We start from the raw sequence: 14,701 nt of genomic DNA, 5'->3' as shown, positions 1-14,701 counted from the left end.
CGCCACGTCTACAAGCGAATGACAGGAAACGTTGTTCGTTCCAGCAGAAACCTTGTATGTTTCCCTGTCCGTCTATCCTCCCTTCACCTGGCCCTGTCATCGTGGTCTAGTCACTCGTCATTCTCACGGCTATACCCGAGAGTTATTCTGGAATAGTCTGGAATCCTTGCTAGTTGCTAATATTCTCTCGACCAATGTGGTGGGAATCACGAGCTGTCTATGAGATGTTGGTTACAGCCATGCGAGGGCCGTCGCCTGGGCTTCGAGATCAGTGCCGCTGCTTTACTTTATCCCGTGCTTCTCGCTTTGCAATGGCCATGCTCTATCCCGTGAGTCTGGCTTAGCAACCGCCGAAGGCTGTCTCGTGAGTCTTGCCTGGTAACCGTTACACAACTATTCCGTGAGTCTCACTTGCTCTCCGCCCCCCTCCCCCACCCCCACCCCCTGGCCTACCCACCGCCACCCAAGTCAGAGCTGTTCTTGCACGGTGCGTGCAACAGGGCGAAGGGCGCCGGCTGACTGGCTTAGTGTCTGGGCGGGGCGGTATGGGTGGCACTTGTTGAGCTGCTTTGCTGAGCAGACCGGGGTTAGCTGTTCGATTCAGGATTCAAGATACCTAACGGAATGAAATATCGTGAAGTATTTCGATTCAGGATTCAGGATACGTAACGGATTTAAGTATCCTGAAGCAGGCACGTCGTATTTGGGGATGAAATTCCCATTCAACACTTATGGCCATATCCGTAATCGCCTAACACTGCACTTAAATGCCATCGACCGCCTGTTTGGAAACTCGCATGGCGCCGTAATTTTTCATCAGCTATGTGCCTCTCTCCCCCCTCTCCCTCCCCTCCCTCTTTTCCTACCTCCCTTGCGTCTTGTTCTGATGTATGGCCCTCCTTACAGACCGCGGCATGTAGCCATTTACTAACCTTTCTAATGACCAAAAGATGCTTCTGATGGAGCCCGCACTAGGTCATCGCTCAGAGGTCCTCGCCACCCACAATGCGCTCTGTCGCTCGACGTGCGTTACGTCCTGACCGACCTGACCGAGCCAAGAGGCGCCCCATGGAGACTCACCTGACCTGACGCACGGTGGAGGTCGTCGCCGCACTGCGTTGAGATTCTATCAGCCTGGCGCGCGCGCGCGTCAAGTTTGTCGCGTTTCACAATGGTGGAGCGCTGCGGGCGGTGAGCTGTCCGAGGTTGAGATCAGGGAGGTCTAGAGGGGACCTGACAGGGAGAGTGACAGACGGGGGATGGAAGACATGCGCTGATGGATCTGCGTGTGGCGCACTATTGTTTAGAGAGGTGCTTTTAATATCTGTATGCTGCCGCCCTCCAGGCGTAGTGTTCTGTGCAGTGAATAACTAGCGTGGTCCTCCAGCAATGGGCCTACAGATCGCTGTAAAAGTAAGTGGGCTCCAGTTGTGTTTATCAGCTGTCGCTCTGATCATTTTGATTTGGCATCCTTTTCTCCCACTTCAGGTGTCGCCAGGTTTCACGGCAGCTCCCGATGTGCACTAGCCTTGGCATGAGTACGACAGCAACTGCGTATCTTCCATTCATAAAACGCCGTCATGCTCGTACGCTGTCACAATGTATCTTCAGCACTAGAACTTATCTCATTTGTACCTTCACGGCTATCGGACCATAACCAATGTGTCACTATTACACCGAATCACTCACTGATAGTTCTCTCAGTGAGCCAATCGCTGCTGGTTGGAATGTGGATCCATATGGTCCATGACATCGCCTGTCCATCTTCATAAGTAATCACTTCTGACTCCGAGATGTGTAGGGATAATAGAGGACTGCCACTAGTAGTGAATGGATATTACCGAGTAAACTGACGTCCGTCTCATTGGGGAGTGTGGAAACCGTAGGGCCTCAGGGTGCGTGGAGATACACATTATGAGGGTGGGCCTTCGCTGGCCGCTGTTCAGGTCGGTGAATGGGAGCAGGATGTCTGATAGAGCGATAATAAAGCGTGGAGTTGTGGTGGACATCTGTAAGCAAGGCGTAGTTTTTGAAAGAAGATGACATCCCAAATGCACGTTTATACCATCATTCAGAAGCTGTTATTTTTAAACATCTTCCTCTACGTCTGACTTCTGCTCGAAATGTTGTTTTTTTTCATAAAAAACATTGACTGTGGCGGCTGCTTTAGATGGTTGGTGCATGTGAAATATCTGCCCACCAATCCCACTGTGCGGGGCATTGCGTATTTCCCAGCCCCGAGAACCAACAATAAGGCAGTGTGATGTAGCCCCGTTCCGCGCCAAAACTCGCCCGGTATTCGGGGAGAGGGACGGGGTGCGGAATTCGGGGAGGGATGGGGCGGTGGTATGTAGTTTGGGCTTCCGTTCTGGTCGGCTCGTGCCGCGATAGAGTCGAGGTCAGACCTCTGTTGGCCGGGCCGTTGAGCTTTGCTGTGGTAGCAGCATATTGGGGCGAACCATCCTGAAAGGAGGCATTCGTCTGGGGTGCTGTAGTTGGAGGGATAAATAAATTGGCTGGTGGTTGTGGTGTCTGCTGGTGGTTAGGAACACCGGGCTGGTGGCATCCGGGAGAGACGTTTTTATGCCGGTCTTCAGAGGTTCGAATCGTGGTCTTATGTAGTCGTTTCATTCAATGAGTTTTGCTCAATAACAAGTAACTTACTCATGCTCGTTACTTACTGAACTGGACGAACTAAATTAACTGAATGTTTTTGTGCTTGCAGCGGCTTGTCAGTTGTCTTGCAGCGGTTATGTTTCCTTTGTTTTTTTATATTTCTATCAACATTTCCTTTCGACATCAAACTGTGTGGGATAAAGCTAAAAAAACTTGTTCCAATACGCACCCCTGCACCACGCCCCCATCCCCCGCTAGTCGCCCCCTCCTGACGTCTGTTTTCTCTATCGTTTCAGAGTCGGGACTGAGGATAATCAGCAACAACCGCGAGTTCTGGTACTGGGGCGTGCAGCTCGACCCGGACCTGTTGGTCACCATATCGTCACTCTATCCAGAGTGGTTCAGGGTGAGTGCCTTATACCTGCTGCCTTTCTTAGGGCGAGAACACAGGCCGCTGCCCACCGCCCAGTGGCCATATCGTCCGTCACTCTTTCCAGAGTGGTTACTGGTTCAGGGTAAGTGTCTTACGCCTGCTGCTCACCATATCGTCACTGTATCCAGAGTGGTTCAAAGTGTCCACCTACTGCTTGTCTTATAGTGAGGACACAGGCTACTCACTATATCATCATCATGCTTACTATATATCACTTTACCCAGAGTGGTTCAGGGTAAGTGCCTTATTCCTGCTGCTCACCCTAAAGTGAGAACACAGGCTGCTCACCGCTCACCATACCATCACTCTATCCAGAGTGGTTACTGGTTCGGGGTGATTTTTAAACTCGTGAGGTGTGCTCTCGTCTTGACAGGTATGGGTTCGTGAAGCATGGATGTGTGATTAATTTGACCGATGGATCCCACGTCAAATTTACCCGGCATCGCCTAGACGTGCGGTGTGCTTGGCTAGGTGTACTTTTAAATCCTTTAATTCATTTAATCTGACTCTATTCAGCCGTCTCCGACGTAATCTATGACTCAGATGACTCGCCCCATAACTCCTATGACTCGCCTATAGCAACACCACCACATGCTCCGTTTTATCTGTTGACTCTGACTCGAGAATGTTGGCCGGCGTCCAGCGCGTGACATAACTGTTACGGCGTTGACTCAAATGACTCCATCTGTTAAACAGCTGTTCTTGTGCCATGAACTCCTGTGTGGTTCCCCCTGTGGAGTCATGGCACCTCCTGACCGCCAGCGAAGTGCTGGCAGCTGGCCCTGACTCCCCCTCCCCTTTCCGGCACTGTGCCAAACCCCTCCTCCTCCCTCGAGCGACCCAGTCATCCCTCTAACGTTGACGTCATCGACTCGTCAGCCAATCAGAGACGAGTATAAATACCTTTGGTGTCCCGAATTGGACCTTTGGTTGACCTGAAGTATGTTGTTCGACGGGACTATTGGGTGGTCTGCCCGGAAACAGAAATCATTGCCCAGATACCATTTTGATATTCCCAATCATCTATTGATGTTAGACTTCTTAATGAACATTTTCATTGAAAAAAGTTTTGCCTGATGAAACAAATTGTGGTAATAAATTTATGTGCGTGCAGGTCTTGCGAACGTGGAGCAAAGCACATATCATGCGGATCGTTCCTTGTTCTCTCCTTTCAATTCTCATAACATCGGGTCGGCTTTCATTTATCCTTTTATTGACCTTCTCGCCTCTCGCTGTTTGTTTTTTATATCCCTGCTAGACGACTGTCCTCGCGCTGTTCGATCTGTTAGCGACATACGGTGGCGCGTGGGAGACCTATCTGGCGCGCCCATCAGGTTACGCTAGACACCAGTCCCTGGTGAGATTTTGGCACCGGTTTTGTTGGTTGGAAAGAGGCGGCGTTTGCTCTAGCTAGACTGGGCTATGTGAATACGAGCGCAGTGTCACCGTTAAGCATGTAATACCGAGGTAAACAGTGTTGGAAATGGTTACGCCACGCTCATATTTTGCACCAAGTTCCCCATTGTTATTGCCCTATCTACGTGATCGGTATGAACGTTCGGCCTGAATGCAAATGCAGCTCTGCATAGGTGGTAAAAACTGATGTGTTATTTCACTCTCAATGCGCTGAATGTATGGGTTATTAAATTACCGCGTGTTGCTGACCCAAATGGTTGCCAAGGACGGTCTCTGTGCGGTTGTTGGGTACTGTCTGTCTGTACGGATAACTTGGCTCAAGGCATTGCATTCCTGTGCCAGTATTGTTTTGTTTAGACCGTTTCTTTAGGTTGTGTTGTTGTTGGGCTATGCTCCAACTTTGCATAGATTCCTTGGGTGGGTTTCACTCGGTGACAAGTATGTATATCGTGCAAAAAGATGCCTCATTATTGCTGTAATTATGTTATGTAGGTATTTGTGAGCATTTTCATTTGCTTTTTACACAAATCCTTATGCGTTGGATAGCTAATTGTTGTCTGCTCGTTATTTGGTGTGTGCGCTCTCGACAGCAGCCGTGGTACTCTTGTCCGCAATAGGTATGTAGTGCGTAACTGTAGTTCCAGTGCACTGGTGACCTGATAAATATCGTACGAGTACCATTTACTCAGACGCTCGGCGCTCAGTATTCAACTCATTCTCTTTGGCTCGTTTCTGCCCGGCTTTCGCCTACGTCACTTACGTCTGTGGCCCGATGGCCCAGCTGATAAGGACCCCGCCCATACCCATCCGGGCTAACCCGCGACCGGCGCCGATGGAAACTTCTTCAGGCTGGTCGATTGGCTTGTGACGTGGCTAAGTTGCCATGGTTGTATCGAGGTGCTGGACTGTGGAACTGAGTATTCTGTATGCCCAGCTTATTGTCAGGGATTCTTTGCCCCTATGTTGCACTTTGGGATGAGTTGGAAGGGGTGGGACTCAAGGGCTCGTAAGGTGCGTTAGGGGAGCATTATACAGCTCTGCCTAAGCCCTGGAAGGAATCCTGCAGTTCTACCCAGGGATGGGTCTTGTTGACCAAGGTGTTGATGATATAGCATGCGTTGCATTGTTTGCAGATGTTGATAAGTAACCAAACTTGATTTAACTCAAATGCCGTTGGTTTTGCTGTAATTCTTGTGATAGGTCACTGGCCAACCCCAGCTCACTGTGCGTAATGTCACCCCTGCTGACAGCCCTTCCCCTTCTCTAGCCCCTTACCTTCCCGCGCATGACCTCTACTGACCACTCTGTCCCCCTCTCTGCCGGCAGAATTTCGACTTTGAACAGCTCGACATGGCCGAGGGAGGGGGCTCCCCGCCCCCCATCATCCCCCTCTCGCCACCCCAGGCAGAGGTGGATGAGTCGCCTCTGCAGAAACAGATGGATCGAAACAAAGAGTGTGAGTAGTCAGTAGTCATGACTCATGGCTCCTGACAGCGGACCTTAGGAAAGGGGTATCGTTTCCCTTACTGAGGAACCTTGAAAGTGATGTGGGTAGGTATGTATTTCTGTGAGTGGTTGGTTACTTGAGTGGTATGTAGAAGTCATGGAGACGGATCTCTCTCTCTCTCTCTCTCTCTCTCTCTCTCTCTCTCTCTCTCTCTCTCTCTCTCTCTCTCTCTCTCTCTCTCTCTCTCTCTCTCTCTCTCGCTCTCGCTCTCGCTCTCGCTCTCTCTCTCTCTCTCTCCGCTCCTTTTATCGTGCCTGTGTATTTATCATACTCAGTCGTTACACATGTGTTACATGTTTCCAATGTGGTAGGTTACCTATTTTACTGTATTAATCTAAACAGGTCCAGGTCGTGTCAAGCCCAGTGAGATAATTTATCAGTGACTTGTTCCATTTATTTTTGTCGTTTGTTTTAGTTTCCATTCTGATACCATCCCCATTGGCCCCTAAATGATTTACATTGGCTGATGCCATCTTCTATTCCGTCAGTTGTTTGATCTGATCAAGTGCTTTAATTGGGTGTCCGAACTTGGCACGACATTCTTTCTCGAGTAGGCATGCGTTGGGTTTAACCTGCTGCGTTTGTCTGTGCGTGAGCGTATAGCTGGCCCGTATAAATCAAAGTTCATGGATGGCGAAAACGTGATGAGACCATCGAGATGGGAGGATTTAGTCGATCTTGGTGTATTGAATACTAATGGCTAGAAATAGATCAGTGTCTAGGCTTCGGGAGCTCGGCCTTGATTTATAGTATTACCTATGTAAAGTGCTGTCGAATATATCATGTCTTCTGTCGGTTTAAGTCACGTTTATTGCGCAATTTCTGTCACGTTTGTTGGTCGTAAGGTTTTCAGCGTATTCTAAGTGTAATGATTTATCGTCCATGCATTCATACGGTTTATTCTCTTCACCATTATTTATTACCATTATGTCCAATATCTAGCCATTCAATTTTACATATATCCTTTTACTTTACTTTTACTGTATATCCTTTCTTGCACCAGTCTAGTGCTTTACTGTAAACCTGTATTTGAAAGAAAAAAAAACTGATACTTTTTTATCAAGTTTGCACAATACGATTTAGTAAAGTGTACTGCACTGTTTTTTTTTTTGGTCCCCGTGTCTCGTTATTGATCTGTTTCGTGACCCCGCTCCTCTTATGTCACCCACAGCTCTGAAGGTCAAATTGATGACCAGGAGACCCATGAACCAACTGGTTGACCAGGGCATTCTTCCGTGTAAGTATTTTGATATGAAACGCTCGCATTTGATCTCAAGTTTTATCTCATCACCGTTCTTTTATGCCAGTGTTGTCTTGCTTGGGAATCCTGGGAGTGGGACCTTTCAGGTTGTAGAACATAACAGCCCTGGCATGAACCAAGTTTGGCCAACTTCATCAACTTCAAACTTCGACCTGCTCGGATCTGTTCCAAAGCAACGCCAACTTTTGTCAGCCGTACCTTATACCACCTCCCCGCTATCATGACGAAGTGGATGGCGCCCTCCTTCGTACTATCTCCAACGAACCCCACCCAGCGTGGGACGAGTCATCCAATGTTGCGTGGGCGGTCACCGGTCTCCGTCCTTCCAAACGACTTGCGTGGGTGTCTTCCTGTCCTAACCGCCCTTCGCTCCTCTGTTGAATAGCTACCTAACACAGCCATAACAGACTGCAGGTCCCGTAAGAGGGTGGACTGCAAGCTATAGGTGCTTCATCATAGCAAGGACAAGCACCGTGTCATGGTGTTATAGTCGTGCAATCTAAGGCAGTTCCTCACATGGAGAGAGAACGGGTTCATGCTGGAGAAGGGTGCGGATGGTCTTTGACCTGTCCTTGACCTGTACTTTGTCTGTACCTTGTCTTTGACCTGTACTTTGTCATTTTTTGGGCACTTGTCCATTAGTAGCACTTTGTTCAGATTTCAGAACATCAAAACGCTCAGTGAATCTTGACATCTGGCCAAATCAGGTATAGTCTCTTGAGTTTCCTAGCTCCAGGGCTGCTGAGTTGATGGATTTTCGGTGACTTCGACTCAGACTCGGACTCCGGCTTCAAAAAATAAACTCCGACTCCGACCCCGGTCAGAACTGTTGACTCCGACCAACTCCGACTCTGACTCTGACCCCGCAGCACTGCCTAGTTCATCACCCGAGTTTGATCGATGTAAGAAATACATCCCGCAACGCGATGAGCTACTGTCTTCGCATCTAAAAACGCCCGGTGACTCATACAATATGCCCTCCGGACATACCTACCGCGCGTGCGCCAGAAACGGGGCGTCACCTCTGACCCCTGACTCCTCCTCCTCCCATTCCTCTGTCCTGACGCCGCGCACCCTTTCTCTGTCGGGGATGAGCTCTCGCTACTTTATCTTACTCAGCGGCGCCCGGTGGCGGAAAAACGGTACATTGCGATGTCACGAGTACTGAAGGAGCCGGGACGGGTGGGACTTTAGCGGCGGTTTGGCGAACGTCTAAGACGGGATAATGGTTTTGAAGTCGATCTCAGAACACTGGAACTTCGTTGTGCATATTATTCAGGAAACCCCTTGATCGACCAGGGCTAATTGGCATTTGTAATGTCTAGTACGCGAATGAATGAATCTCGGATATCACTTTTCATGGGCTGCCTCCTAAGCCTACAAGACAAGCACGATTGCTTACGAATCGCTCAATTTCTTTGGGTTGCCAACAGGCTGCAACTGAGCTTACGAACAAGCCTCAGAAGATAAGCTGCAAGTTGCGAATTACGAACGACGTGAATCGTCTCCATTTATAACGATAGTCATCTGTATTTTGTTTATTAAAACATTATGGTCTTGGTTGGGGTGCAGGCTCGAACACGAAAGCAGGATGCAATGCGAGGAGAAACATGGGGTCAGATCGCAGATAGCTTGTTTCTGATTCAGTGTCGTCAGTTCGTACCGTTATGGATCATTTATCGTTGTTTAAAGACGATCTCAGTTGAGATGAATGCTCATCTCCGACCTCAATTGATGTGACCCACATGTGGGATAAAATCTTTGACAAGAACCATGCGAATTAGCTGCTAGACTACCCAGTCACTTCTTTAAAAATGGTCCGTGCACAGTCGTTTCTTTGAGGCTGGATTTTACATGAAAAGACATCACACGCTAAATAGAAACATTCTCCAATGGTTTGTGGGGTGTAGGACTGTAAGGAGAAGCATCTGATTCTGAAGCCTTTGCTGTAATTATGAAGTGTTTACTAACACCCCCCCCCCCCCACAACACACACTTTGGTTCCCTGCATCTTTTTGTCACCTAGCCTACTCTGACTCGAATTTCCCTTTCCCCAACAGCATTGAAGGCATCACCGGCACTCTACGAGCAACGCCAGCGACTGGAGCGAGCCAAGACGGGCGACCTCCTCAAGGCCAAGATCCAGCGCAGGCCAGACCGGCAGGAGCTAGTGCGTCAGCACATTCTCGAAGACACTGGGAACGTGCATCCTGCTCTGGTGGAGAAGCAGCGGCAGCTGAAGAAGGCCCGGCTGGCGGATGCTCTGAATGTTCAGCTGTCACATCGGCCGGGTGTGCTGGAGCTTATCAAGGCGAATATCCTGCACACGGATGAAACGGTCGAGAAGGCTGTCAAAGGTGGGTACGGGTGGACGAGGGCAGATACATTATACAGTACACACACTACACATAGCACACTTAACATTAGACACTACTCAGTACACACTACACGCTATATGTAGAGATTGTATCCGTAGAGTGTACAGAGCTAGAGTCAGGAGAGTGTAAAATGGACGCAGTTATTGCTTTGACTGAAACTAAAATTGACGTCAGAGAAGTGGAAGCACTCATGCCTGTCTGGGCGAGTGTATTCAGTATTGGAATAATATCCTGCAGTAAATTTGGCATTGTTCTTTCCTGTGTTACGAACTTACAATGGCACGATTCGCCCCTTCAGTGATTACTGATTGTACTTTTATTTTGCCAATCTGTCAACTATAATCGGGTAGTGTACCGGGGAGCTACTGTTTTTTTTTTATGTGACAACTAGCAAATGTCATTTGTCTTTGGTATGACCTGACCTGACCTAACTGACCTTACATTTCTCTCTTTACCAACAGAGGGTGCTATCGACTTCCGCCCCACCTCCCAGGGCGAAGCGCGTCGAAAGCCGGCCGCCGCCTTCTTCCGCACAGAGGACGACTCGAGTTCGGACGCGGGCAGTCCGGACGGCGGCGCTCCACCCCAGTCCCCTGCGGCGCCTCCCAAACCGCCGCCGCCGCCGCCGCCGCCCCCGCCGCCCGTGTCGGCTATCTCACCCAGCGCTGGGAGCAGTGTGAGCACTCTGAGTCCGCTGAGCAGCGTCAGCAGCCCGCAGTCGATTGGAACCATCAGCCCCGGTGAGTTGGGGTGGAACGGTTTGTGGGAAGTGCAATGAAGGGATGGACATGTCAGGGCAACAATGTTGCGCTTACTTTGAGGTTTTGGTTGGAACGGATGTCCAAATGGAAATAGCTAGCAGAATTGATGACGTCAAGAAGTAATTCATGCTATCCCTTTTCACTTCGTTATCCTTTATTAATTCAAGCTTTATCTTGACGACACTTGTTTGACTCCAACCATCATCTAAGGCAGGAATTGTCTCTCCTTAAGAAGTATCTCTTCGTCGGCGAGATTAGTGTTCTCATAGACAACCCTCTAGCTACCACCTAGCCCCCACCTAAGAGGTAGTGTCATAGGCGTGGCACTAACTCCCCCTCTCCTTCTACAGGACCGAGTGTGGCCGGTGCGTCCATCCTCTCGGCCCGACCGGCCTCTGTTCTCTCCCATCTGGGTACGCCCCCACAGAGGTCCGAGGCGCCCGGGAAGGAGCTACACCACAAGAAGAAGAAAAAGTCCACCAAAATGACGCCCAAGGCTAAGACCATCAAGTTCCATGAGTATAAGGTAGGTTGATATCGTGAATGATTAGGCATGAAGATGTAGGATGCTGTTTTGATTGTAAGTATTGCATTTTAACTTGTCATGAAATCCTGTAAATGCTGAATATTAGGGGCGATTGTTTGGTCATTGAACAAAGTGTAAATATTTTGTAAGGTAAACATAATTTTTGGAATGGGGAATGATATAGCAAGAAGAGGCGACATTATTTTAGTCAACCAAATGACTTACAACTGGGTGCCATCTTTCTATCGTTGTGGCACGGCAAACCCCAAGCCGTTATCATCGGTCATATCCGTGAAGTAAACCTGCCAGGCCAGTTATATAATTGCTTACATTTGTTCGAATGGCTGCTATCACACCAACCCCTCCGCCTTGCGGCGTCTCACCCACACTAACATCATTGTCGTCCCGTGTGTCTGCAGGGTCCGCCGAACGCCACCAAGGCCTCCCAGTCCCTACCCACGGCTGCCGACGGGGAGAGTTCGTACGAGCTGCTCCTGCAGCAGCAGCAGCTGTTCTTACAGTGGCAGCTCGAGTGGCAGCACAAGGTAGGTAATACGGTGGAAATAGAAGAGCGAGGCTGATGGAGGGATAATAGAAGCAATAGAGACAAATTATAGAGGCTATGGGGTGTAAGCCGATGTTTTAAAGTTCATAGAGTGTGGCGTACTGTGATTCTGTTGATGACTTTGCTTTGGATTTTTGCGGTAGAAGCTTATCAATTACTGTGAGGTTGCTGTCACCGTATCATATACTGTTTGCTATTTACCCCTTTTTAGCCATGAATCCATTGAGTGATTTTGCGGATAGCCCCTGTGGATGGTCACATTGATTGAAAGGTGCACCCCAAACTCCCCTGCGTCTGTACATACACTTCAGTGACTGACAGCGTTCTCGCACGCCCCGTCGTTCAGTACCCGCAGATAATCCTGCCGGCGTCTCAGAAGCCCATCTCATCGGCCACGGGTTCGTCCACGGCCACCACAGTCAGCCAGACGGCCTCGGTAGCCGGGGCGGCACCTTCTCCGCCGCCGCCGCCGCCCCCGCCACCGCCGCCCAGCGACCCGAGATTCGCTAAACTGGAGGAGATGAAGGGTGAGTGGTGGGGAAGATATTTATGGGCGCAAATGATTGTTTTCGGCCCGCTCTAAATCCCGAATAAATGAACAGCCAGACTTTGACTATATGTGGGGGGGGGGGGAGGGGATAGTCGGCTTTGGTTTTTGATTTTATATAACGCAATTTATGTACGATAACCTGGAAGCAAAATTTAACTCTAGCTGAGCTAGGTCTTAGCCTGTCTTGCTTTGTAGTTTGGCGTCTCCATATTTTCCAATTCATCTTTTTTCTCTGTCCTTAGGCTGTTTCACTGTGAATTTTTGTCGCTTTGAAGGGATACTTCCTTCAGATCTTCATAAATGGACGTTGTTTGTTTCAAATGTTCGTCACACTAACTCAGTTTTTGTCGTAGTTTTCTACCTATCAACCACTACCTATCCTGCCTCGTTATTTCCGAATGTACAGGTCTCGCGAGATTAAGCGGTAGGTTTTGCACTTTTACATTTCCGGTTATATCTCAGAAACTAATCGATCTACGATGAAGCCATTTTTACACGATCATGGCCGGCTTGTTACCCAACAAGTCGATCGCATCTTCAACACTTAAAAGCTTAAGACGACCAAGATATAGCCTGAAGTACACTAAATTTTCTAGGTGCAAAACCTACCGCTAAAACCCGCGAGACCTGTACATTGTGCGTTAACTGACCCGGCCGCTCTCCCCCACAGTATCCGACCTGCGCGTCGAGCTCAAGAAGCGCAACCTGCCCGTGTCAGGCAGCAAGCCACAGCTGATCGAGCGACTGAAGCCGTTTGTCGACCAAATCTCTGCGTCATCGAGTCGCGCACAGTCACCAGCCGTACGATCGGCTACGGCCAGCCCCTCGGCAGTGCCCGCGGCAGTTGTGCCGTGCTCCACTGTGACCACGGTAAGGAGGGGGGAGGTTGTTGTTGTTGTTGCTTTTTAGTTCCTCTGTCGCTATTGAGGTAAATAGCCGAATAGCTCTAGGGTAGTAGGTTTGGGAAGGCATGGCCCTGATAAATCTGAAACAGACTCTTTCCGCATTCAGGAAATCGCGTGCGAGAGCCTATTCAAATACATTATAATTCTTCCCGCATCAATCGCATGCGGGAGGTGCGTGCTATTGATGCAAGTGTGCATCCATGCATTTGAATACGCTCTCGCATGCGATTTCCTGACTATGGAAGGAGTCTGTTTCAGGCAATAGAGATTCTCTTGTGGATAGGAGGGTTGAACGTGGTTTGGCGATTGGTTGTAGGGTAGCTGTCTCAGTGGTATTGAAATCCTAGTCTAGTCTATGTGGTAGAATATAGATGGACGATTCTGAACCCCTTTTGTGCGCAGTAGTTAGTCACCTTGACCATATTAGTTCAACCCTTAATATGTTCGACGTACGTATGGTGGCTAAGCTGACGGTATTGACCCTCTTATGAATGTGGTGGCTGGCTGGACGACGATATACCCTTGCTTCATGTATGTACCTAACCGTTTGGTAGATACATCTAACCGTCTGTTGCGCTGTGTTTGTGTAGGTAAGCATCCCGATCTCAATGGCTACCGTCCCGGCCGGGGTGAGCCGACTGATCCTGGACACGGGACAACTGCAGGTGGCCGATGGACAGGTCAGTGTCTGGTCACCAGAGGTCACACAGAGGTCATGGTCGTATTCGTCTGGCACGCTATGCACAGGGCATATGGAGACACATTGGCCAAACTTCGGTTACACGAGAAACGCTAGATCATACTAGCGTATGCACATTTTACAGTGTAGCCCATGGCCAAAAGAAAGTTTGTTTGAGTACGGAACTTCTATCTCCTTCAACGCTCAACGTGAAGGCTGCAATTATGGCAACAGAATTAATAGTGTGGGCCTGGGATGTTTCGAATCTCCGTCAGGCGTCAGTATGCATGCTACTGCTGCGATAGCAAGGTAGTGAATGAATACTTAGTATCCTGCCAGCTTTTCATCGTTTCGTGTCATCACTGTTTGTTGGGTACTTAAGGAAATGCTATCTCTCCCCAGGTGAAGGTACATCTTCAGTCGGTTGTGTCGCAGCCCCTTCAGCAACAACAGCAACAGCAGTCACAACAACAGCAGCAAGAACAAGCTCAACAACAGCAGCAGCAGCAGCAACAACAACAACAACAGCAACAACAGCAGCAAACTGTCCAGGTACTGTCCGTTAGCATACCCTTTGCTTATTATCACATGACTTCGCTGATCGTTCGTCTGTCTATTTACCAGGGTTGGCAGGGGGTGGCAAAAACTGGTTTTTGCCAGTGGTTTTAACCGGTTTAAACCGGCTGGCAGAAACCCTTGTGGCAAGAACTGGCAAAAACTGGCTAAAACTCAGATGGCCAAACCTACAACTTGTCTAGTCAGGAATGGATTTGAAATGTACAAATGCATTTCTGGTAGTTATATAGATGCACTAAACATCCGAAGTTGCCTCATTCCTTATCCCTGCTTAAAATGTCTATGTATGTCGGTAGACATCCACAACGGAATGTATTTCCATGTAAGGGGAGAGAGGGACAAGGCGGCCACGGTAAGTAGGGTGTCATGCGGTGCCGTGCGCATATCAGTGGCAGATACCTCTTTGCACTTCTGATTGTGCAGGACTCACCCAGTCACCCTTGCACTGGCTCATTTGTCACCCCCAAAAGGCATCTTACTAGCTCCTTATGGATAGCCCATGAAAATGTTTCTGAGTGAGGTATGAAA

General features: G+C 49.1%; 1 protein-coding gene across 1 annotated transcript in view; it reads left to right on the top strand.

Annotated features, from left to right (window-relative positions):
• Nucleotides 1–14,701, top strand: part of LOC122391617 (myocardin-related transcription factor B-like) — a 73,911-nt gene that overhangs the window by 54,044 nt on the left and 5,166 nt on the right. The window contains exons 2-12 of the mRNA XM_043385731.1: nucleotides 2,913–3,022; nucleotides 5,792–5,921; nucleotides 7,144–7,209; nucleotides 9,294–9,590; nucleotides 10,073–10,351; nucleotides 10,723–10,898; nucleotides 11,318–11,443; nucleotides 11,810–11,990; nucleotides 12,684–12,883; nucleotides 13,509–13,598; nucleotides 14,000–14,149. Coding sequence (XP_043241666.1) covers nucleotides 5,816–5,921; nucleotides 7,144–7,209; nucleotides 9,294–9,590; nucleotides 10,073–10,351; nucleotides 10,723–10,898; nucleotides 11,318–11,443; nucleotides 11,810–11,990; nucleotides 12,684–12,883; nucleotides 13,509–13,598; nucleotides 14,000–14,149 — 1,671 coding nt within the window. The 5' untranslated portion in view covers nucleotides 2,913–3,022; nucleotides 5,792–5,815. The remainder of the gene's footprint in view (nucleotides 1–2,912; nucleotides 3,023–5,791; nucleotides 5,922–7,143; nucleotides 7,210–9,293; nucleotides 9,591–10,072; nucleotides 10,352–10,722; nucleotides 10,899–11,317; nucleotides 11,444–11,809; nucleotides 11,991–12,683; nucleotides 12,884–13,508; nucleotides 13,599–13,999; nucleotides 14,150–14,701) is intronic.

This window comes from Amphibalanus amphitrite, unplaced genomic scaffold, assembly GCF_019059575.1.
Source record: "Amphibalanus amphitrite isolate SeventyFive unplaced genomic scaffold, NRLGWU_Aamphi_draft 000446F_arrow, whole genome shotgun sequence".
Lineage (NCBI taxonomy): Eukaryota > Metazoa > Arthropoda > Thecostraca > Balanomorpha > Balanidae > Amphibalanus > Amphibalanus amphitrite.
The sequence above is the reverse complement of the archived record's forward strand: the minus strand, read 5'-3'. Positions and strand labels throughout refer to the sequence as shown.